Source organism: Alexandromys fortis, unplaced genomic scaffold (genome assembly GCF_014885135.2).
Source record: "Alexandromys fortis isolate MF-2015 unplaced genomic scaffold, M_Fortis_MF-2015_v1.1 scaffold_92, whole genome shotgun sequence".
NCBI lineage: Eukaryota > Metazoa > Chordata > Mammalia > Rodentia > Cricetidae > Alexandromys > Alexandromys fortis.
Window position 1 is genome coordinate 7,581,939 of NW_026067972.1, and position 7,487 is coordinate 7,589,425.

Below are 7,487 nucleotides of genomic sequence, written 5' to 3' on the forward strand. Positions count from 1 at the left end.
TGGGGCCCATAGCCTCCTTTTCAGCCGCCTGACTGAGGACCTGCTTGTAGCATCTTGTAGCAAGCTGGTTCCTCTCCAGTATTTACATATTACAGGTTTCACCCATAGCGTGAGACTATGCCCACAAGACTCACTGTAAACTCAGGAGATCGTTTTTTTCACTTCGGGTCATTTTTTCACAGTACTTCAGGCCTCCTCTAAATTGACTCCTTCCCCTAAGTGCCCTCCAGAGCCAACCTACCCTTAAAGCTCCTTCGAATTTTCCTCACCAGCTCCTGTCACCCTCCAGCGCCCCTAGGCTGGGCGGTGGGTGGTGGCTGCTCTCTCCGCCCCGGCAGGACTCTGCGGTAAGGTTCTGCGGGCGGGGCTGCTCTCCGGTGCAATATAAAAGGGCGCCACCTAGACTCCGGGCCACCACCGCTCTAGGTGCTCGCCGCTAGCCACTTCTCGCCCCCGCGCCCGACCGCGTTGCTGCCTTGCCATGGGTCGACAGAAGGAGTTGGTGAACCGTTGCGGGGAGATGCTCCATATCCGCTACCGGCTGCTTCGCCAGGCGCTGGCGGAGTGCCTGGGGACCCTCATCCTTGTGGTGAGTGCAGGGAAGTGAACAGCCCTTCCTCTTTCCAGTCCCGCGCTCCCCAACTCCTTATTCACCCGAGGGACAGTTTTTCAAGGCAGACCCGACCAGATTCCCCAGCTCCGCTCTCCAGGCTTAACCCTCAGGGGTCAAGCTGACCTCCGAAGCCCTTGTCTTCACAGTTCTAAGTCAGCTCCTGACAGCCCTGACTCTTGAGAATGAATGCGTTCCCCCTGGAGACCCAGATCACAGGCTGCCAGCAGGGTCACCCCTACAGCTTGGGACCTCCAGGCCTTTCTCTGCCCAGTCTTCCAGCTTCCCAGAGCCCCAGCCCCAGCACACAGTGAAGGCAAACGATCCCTTCATTAGGTTATTTGGGTCTTGGGTGTCTGGCCCCTAATGAATAATTAAGCCTCAGAAAGTCCAAAAGTTGCAGCGAAGGGAGGACAGATTACCACAGGTGGGGGCAGAGGGCGCAGGTCTCTTGGGCTGCGAGCAAAATTGGAAGAAAAGAATGTCCTGAAGATAGGCGGCTGTGGAGGGAAACAGGGCCCTGACAGAGGACTTAGGGCCCTAGGCAGGACCCTAGGGCCCTATGGGTGTGTGTGTGTCTAAGTTTATTTCCCTCACGCCATAGCACCAGGTATTGTCTGCGGCCCATTGCTTTCAGGTCTTTGCAGAGGATTGCTGGCCGTTGAATCCTTCCTCTGCCTCTCTGTTGTTTTGGGGAGGTTTCTGCGGTTTTGCCCTGAGTTGTTCTGGGTAACTCTGGGTGCATTTTTCGGTCTGACAGGCAGTTACGGTGTTCATTTCCTGTCCCAGTTACTCTGATTTTCAGCCGTTCATGCCATTTCGTTACATTTGTTTCCCCTGAGTCTGAGTCTCTTCTGAATTAAGTGGCCCCTTTGCAGTGGCTGGGTTGAGTTTCAGTGCTCCTCACTCCCTCAGTCCTCGGTAATGTAGATCAGTTAAATGACGAGAGGCTTCATGGGGAGAAGAGGGCCCAAACTTGCCTCTGACTTCACAGACTAGTGGCCTATTGGTTGCCCCTCTTCCTTCTCTTCCCTCTGTGAAGAAGGGAATGGGGGGGGGCACTATTATCTTCCTGCTGCTGTTCCCTGTCTTGATTTGTGAGTCCTGCCACCTGTTTTGGAGCAACAAGGACAAGGGAGGTGGCTTCCACTTCACAGGGGGCCTGGGGCCTCCTTATTCCTCCCCAAGTCTAAGGTCAACTCCTACTAAAAGAATAGCAGCCCTCAGCAAGTCCCAGGAGCACCGCAAATAGAGGGTGCTGGATTTGTGGGGAGGGCTTCCAGGCTCAGGGAGTTGGGAGGGATCAGGTGTCAGTGGAAAGCAGAGCTGGGGGTGGGGGTGGGGGGGGGGGGGCAGGCCTAGGGGGTACCCTAATGGATGAGGGCTTGCTTGTGTAGTTGTTGTTGGGGACCCAGAACCTTGCAGTGTCGAGTCCAAGTTGTCTCTGGGGGTGAGAAATGCCCCTCTGAGGTCTATAGTTGGGTGGGGTGAGGGGCTAGCTGAGAACCTGGAGATTGGGGTGAGGGGGGGGTGGAGAAGGAAGAGGAAGATTAGCCCCAAGGTGGTGGAACTGGCTCTGATAGCTCCTCCTCCCAAGGCTTCTTGGCATGAAGCCAGGTGTCAGCCTGAGCTCAGGCCAGGGTCTGGCTGGGCATGGTGCCCCAGACCTCCATATGCGGCCACCCCGTACTCACTCTTACCACCTCTGACCTTTGCTTTACCTGCTTGCTCACCTTTGACCCACATCAGCGCCAAGGGCTTCCCCTGCCTCATCCTCCTGAGTGATAGTAATCGGTGCTTAACAACTCAGTACATGGCACAGCACGGGCCTATTAGAATTAATGGAGCACAGCCTGCTGGCCAGCAGGGCACTTTTTTTTTTTTTTTAAACAGGGTCTCTCTACATGGCCCTGGTTGTCTTGGAACTCACTAAGCAGACCAGGCTGGCCTTGAACTCACAGACATTTACCTGCCTCTGCCTCCCGAGCACCGGGATCAGGCCCAGGTCATATAGCTATGGAGACATGAGAAAGAGACCCAGGTCTGGGTTGGAGAAGCTTTGAGGGACACTAGAGGCTCAGGACAACAGCACTTTACAGTTGGTGGAGAGTATTTTCCCTCTTGAACATATGTCCTGTACATGCTGAACTTGAGGGACCCTAGTCTCTTAGTCCCTCTATCCTGGGTAGGAGGGTAGAACAGCTCTCACTGGGGTTAGAGAGAAAAGCCTCTTAAAACATCGTATTTGGGACCCCTGAGGTCTAAGTGGGAATCCAGGAGGCAGAGGGCTGGAGCAGGAAGGGGAAGATTGGCCTGGGAGGGGCCCATAGGGACAGATGAGGGAAGAGTGTGGGGAGGGAGAGCCAGGCGCTCTGCTTTTCTAGACTCAGGAGTGCATTCTCCCTCCACTCTCCGTATTCCCCATCACCTCCACAGTGACCTCCGCTTTGGAACAGCATGCAGGCAGGAGAGGGTAATGGCCTACCTGTGTGCTAGGTCTGGAGGACACAGACAGCCCCTCCCAGGCTCTTCTGGGACTGAGGAAAAACCCGGGAATATTGTTCAACCCTCTGGGTTCCCAATCACGTGTCCATTACTAATCTTTCCACAGGGCTCTGCTATGTTCAAGATGTAGCATCGCGGGTGAAGGACTTGCAATTACAGCAGGAGGGATTTGGGTTAGGTTCCAGGAAGGACCTCCTGTCTTCTCTGATGGCCGGTGTTGCTAGTCTCAACGGGACCTCATTTGCTCTGTTTTCTGACACAGATGTTTGGCTGTGGCTCCGTGGCTCAGGTGGTGCTCAGTCGGGGCACCCATGGTGGCTTCCTCACCATCAACTTGGCTTTTGGCTTCGCTGTCACCCTCGCCATTTTGGTGGCCGGCCAAGTGTCTGGTAAGCCCCCATGGTCATTTCCAACAAGTGTCATTCTAGAGAGCAGAGAGCGAGGGGCATCCCCACGTGTGGGACCTTTGGATCAGAGATTATCAGTCTGTGACATAGTCCAACTGCCATGCGGGCCAAGCAGACCTTCCTGCACCCCAGAAGGGAGGAGCTCTGGGAGCCCTGGCTTCCCCATGGTGGTGGGCTGTAGCTAACTGGTTCTATCCCTGCTCAGGAGCCCACTTGAACCCCGCTGTGACCTTTGCCATGTGCTTCCTGGCACGGGAGCCCTGGATCAAGTTGCCCATCTACACACTGGCACAGACACTGGGGGCCTTCTTGGGCGCTGGGATCGTTTTTGGGCTGTACTACGGTAAGCATTCCCATCCTGCCCTTCTTCTCCCCTGCACTTTCCCTCTTTAAGTTCTTGTTGGCACCCGTCCCATTGATGACAGCTGAGGCCTGCCCAGGCCCAGAGCTCATGACTCATTCATTAACACTCAGACCCACGTTGGGGGCTCCAAGGGAAAGAAACAAGTTGGGCAACAACAATTTCAGGTCCTCCACCCCACCCCGCCTTCTGTGCCTCTACAGTAATATGCTTACCCATGACCCCGGCAGGGTGGGGAGGACAGGTCTGAGAGGGGAGGCCCTGCCCTCACTCACAATGCGTCTAATCTGTCACCAGATGCAATCTGGGGCTTTGCCAACAATGAACTTATCGTCTCCGGCCCCAATGGCACAGCCGGCATCTTTGCCACCTACCCGTCCGGACACTTGGACATGGTCAATGGCTTCTTTGATCAGGTATGAACTGGGGACGTGTGAGGCAAATGCAGAGGAACAGGCTTGTTTTGGACGACACTCCTTGGTTGTAGCAGGATTGCTCAGTTTGTGGGAACCCCAACCTCAGAACACGGTGGCAAGTCTTTTATAAAGCTTGGAGCGTCCCTCTGAACTGCAAGCATGCTAGGAAGGAACTGTGCCTCACCTTGTTCTCTCTGCTCCCCAGTTCATAGGCACAGCCTCCCTCATCGTGTGTGTGCTGGCCATTGTTGACCCCTACAACAACCCTGTCCCCCGTGGCCTGGAGGCCTTCACCGTGGGCCTTGTGGTCCTGGTCATTGGAACCTCCATGGGCTTCAATTCTGGCTATGCTGTTAACCCTGCCCGTGACTTTGGCCCACGTCTTTTCACCGCTCTAGCTGGCTGGGGTTCAGAAGTCTTCACGTGAGTACAGGGGCCACTCACTCTGCTTAGCTTGTCTTTACTCTGCCCTGCCTACCTACCTACCTGTCTCTGATTACCTGTGTCTGCCTTCCAGGACCGGCCGGCATTGGTGGTGGGTACCTATCGTCTCTCCACTCCTCGGTTCCATCGCCGGGGTCTTCGTGTACCAGCTCATGATTGGATGCCACCTGGAGCAGCCCCCACCCTCCACGGAGGCGGAGAATGTGAAGCTGGCTCACGTGAAGCACAAGGAACAGATCTGAGTGGGCAGCAGCAATGCCCACTCTTCACTCTTGAGTACCCACCTTGTGTGGGCCACTCCCTGAGAGCCCCCTGTGATACCTCTCACAGACTAAGACGCTACCCGTACCTGCCCCTGCTGGGTGGCCCTTCCAGAATCTCTACTGAACTCTGCCCAATAAGACATTCGGTCCCCATTCTTAAGCCAAAGTAGGATAGCAAGCAGGACCAAACATCCTTTTGTTTCCAGAAGGAAAAGAATGTGCGGTGTGTGTGTGTGTGTGTGTGTGTGTGTGTGTGTGTGTGTGTGTGTGTGTGTGTGTGTACAGGCATGCTTGTATGCTGTTTTCCAGACATTCAGGGCAAGGGACCAAATTTTCAAAACAGACCCTAACAGTTCAAGGGAGCCCCGGAAAAGGGAGTGAGCTGTGAGGAAAGTATCGGTGTGTGCATGCTTCAGGGGCTCCATGTGGAGGGGGACCCAGAAGTGTGTTTCTGAGTATGTGTGTCTGCTCTTTTTTTTTTTTTTTTTTTTACAGTGGGTTTCTAGGCTGTGGGAGGGGGGAAGTGATAAGAGGGGCATAGCTCACAGTTGGAGCTGTGATCCCTGAGTAGGGGCTGTGTATGTATTTCTGTCATAAGATAGGCATTGGGATGGGGATCAAGTCCAGGCCATAAATTTCATATTTTCTTTTTTTTAAATATATAAATATATACATACATACATACATACATATATGTATATGTTACAATCTTAGGAATAGGGTAGGGAGACTCCTTCTTAAAGGCGTTTTTCCTTCCTTTAATCTTCCAATCAACAATGTACTGTTGACTTTTATAAAAAAAAATAAAATGTATGCATAAAACAGGAAATGTGCCTTTGTGCTTGTTTTTTGTTTGTTTTGGGACAGAGTCTGTATAGCCCTGGCTATCCTGGGCTCACTACGTAGACCAGGCTGGCCTTGAACTCAGAGAGATGCCCTGCTGGCAACAAAAGTGTATGCCACCACATCATAGTCTCTGTTTCTGGAACTCAGAGCCTTGGTGGTTTTTGATCACAAACTCCCAGGTGTCTCTAGTCTAGAGTCAAATCTCAGCTTGTATTCAGGGATCCCCAGCTTCTACCCTCTTGAGTATCCTCCGAATTATCCCATCTCATTCCCCTCCCCAGGAAGGAAATTTGGAGCCCCCAAGGCAGGCAGCGCTGCCAGGAGAACTGATAGGTAAGTCCCCTATGGCTGGGAGAGGCCAATCAGACTGGGGACCCCCACAGCTATGTGAGCTCCTTCTAGAGTTTGCTCTCAGCAGCTTCCCTGCAACTGGTCAGTTCACACAGGTTCCTCAAGGGCACCCCCCCCCCCCAGAACAGGGCTCTTTCCACGATCCTCACTACATCTGAGAATATTCCAAAAGTCCTTCATGTGTACCCAGGCTCTCTAGAACCTGTCCCTGTCCTGACCCACCCCATCACAACGCTCTAGCTTTACTCCTGGCTATGTTCCGGGTCTGTGGGCTTTCCTACTTCACTTGCCTGAACCAAGAACCTCTGTTGTGTTTACTTGAGTTCCCTTCTGCCTCATTAGCCCGGGACATGCCGGTGCCCAGTAAGGCACGGGTTGTGTGACTAGCCTGGCACACCTGGGCCCAGGAAGTGTGCCTCATTTCCGGCTTCCTTACCCTATCTGACTTAAATTTCACCAGGAATATGAGGAAAACCTTCCTGCAGAGTTAACCATGTAGAAGCCAAAGGCTCTTGGGCCTGCACAATTGTGCGTTGTAAGTCTCTTGCTCCCTAAACCCTTCATAGATGAGACCCAGGCCCAGAAAGGGTGAGAGGCAGATTTAGACCACACAGCTAGGACTGTGACCTGGGGATGGGTGGAGAAGACAATTCCTCCATAAGTCTCTACTCTTCCCTTGTCCCCCAACTCCCAACAGTCAGGCACGTCTGGAATGCAGGAGAGACCCAAGCCAGAGGGAGTGTCCCTTTCCCAGACCCTGAGGGGGAAGAGTGGTAAAACTTGGGAGGAGAAGGTGCCTGCAGGGTTTCACTCAGCGTACCCTACCAATTTCTCCTTGGGACCCTTCCATCCCTGATCCTGCCCCACATCAGCCAGTGGGTGGCAGGAGGCCTTCGGGTGCCAGGACTAGAAGATGGTGGAGCCTGGGATCCACGGCCATCACAGCCTCTCTGGTGTGTTTGTGTTCTTTCACTGGATCTTAGTTTCTCTATTTGTGACTAAAGGGGTAAAAACAGGAGGTGATTCTTAAGAGGGTTTAACATAGGCTCAGCGGGTAAGCACCTGCCATCAAGCCTGACACCCATCTCTGGAACCCAAAAGATGAAAGAACCCAATCATCAAAAGTTGCCTCCTGCTGGGCGATGGTGGCACACCCCTTTAATCCCAGCACTTGGGAGGCAGAGGCAGGCGGATCTCTGTGAGTTCGAGACCAGCCTGGTCTACAAGAGCTAGTTCCAGGACAGGCTCCAAAACCACAGAGAAACCCTGTCTCAAAAAAAAAAA

The 7,487-nt window shown here is 53.5% G+C and overlaps 1 protein-coding gene across 1 annotated transcript; it reads left to right on the forward strand.

Moving 5' to 3' along the window:
- Positions 1-405: 405 nt before the first annotated feature.
- Aqp3 (aquaporin 3 (Gill blood group)) lies at positions 406-5,475 on the forward strand. Its single transcript, XM_050156124.1, has 6 exons — positions 406-589; positions 3,378-3,504; positions 3,728-3,865; positions 4,181-4,299; positions 4,505-4,722; positions 4,817-5,475. Exons 1-6 carry the CDS (start codon positions 482-484, stop codon positions 4,983-4,985), a joined length of 879 nt encoding a protein of 292 aa, XP_050012081.1. The 5' UTR covers positions 406-481; the 3' UTR covers positions 4,986-5,475.
- Positions 5,476-7,487: the final 2,012 nt, after the last annotated feature.

What these genes read in the sequence shown, in the direction of transcription:
- Aqp3 (XM_050156124.1), top strand. Translation starts at nt 482, where the DNA reads ATGGGTCGACAGAAGGAGTTGGTGAACCGTTGCGGGGAGATGCTCCAT. An exon ending in TCAATGGCTTCTTTGATCAG is followed by an intron (nt 4,300 to 4,504) that starts GTATGAACTGGG and finishes TCTGCTCCCCAG; the next exon opens with TTCATAGGCACAGCCTCCCT. An exon ending in TGGGGTTCAGAAGTCTTCAC is followed by an intron (nt 4,723 to 4,816) that starts GTGAGTACAGGG and finishes TCTGCCTTCCAG; the next exon opens with GACCGGCCGGCATTGGTGGT.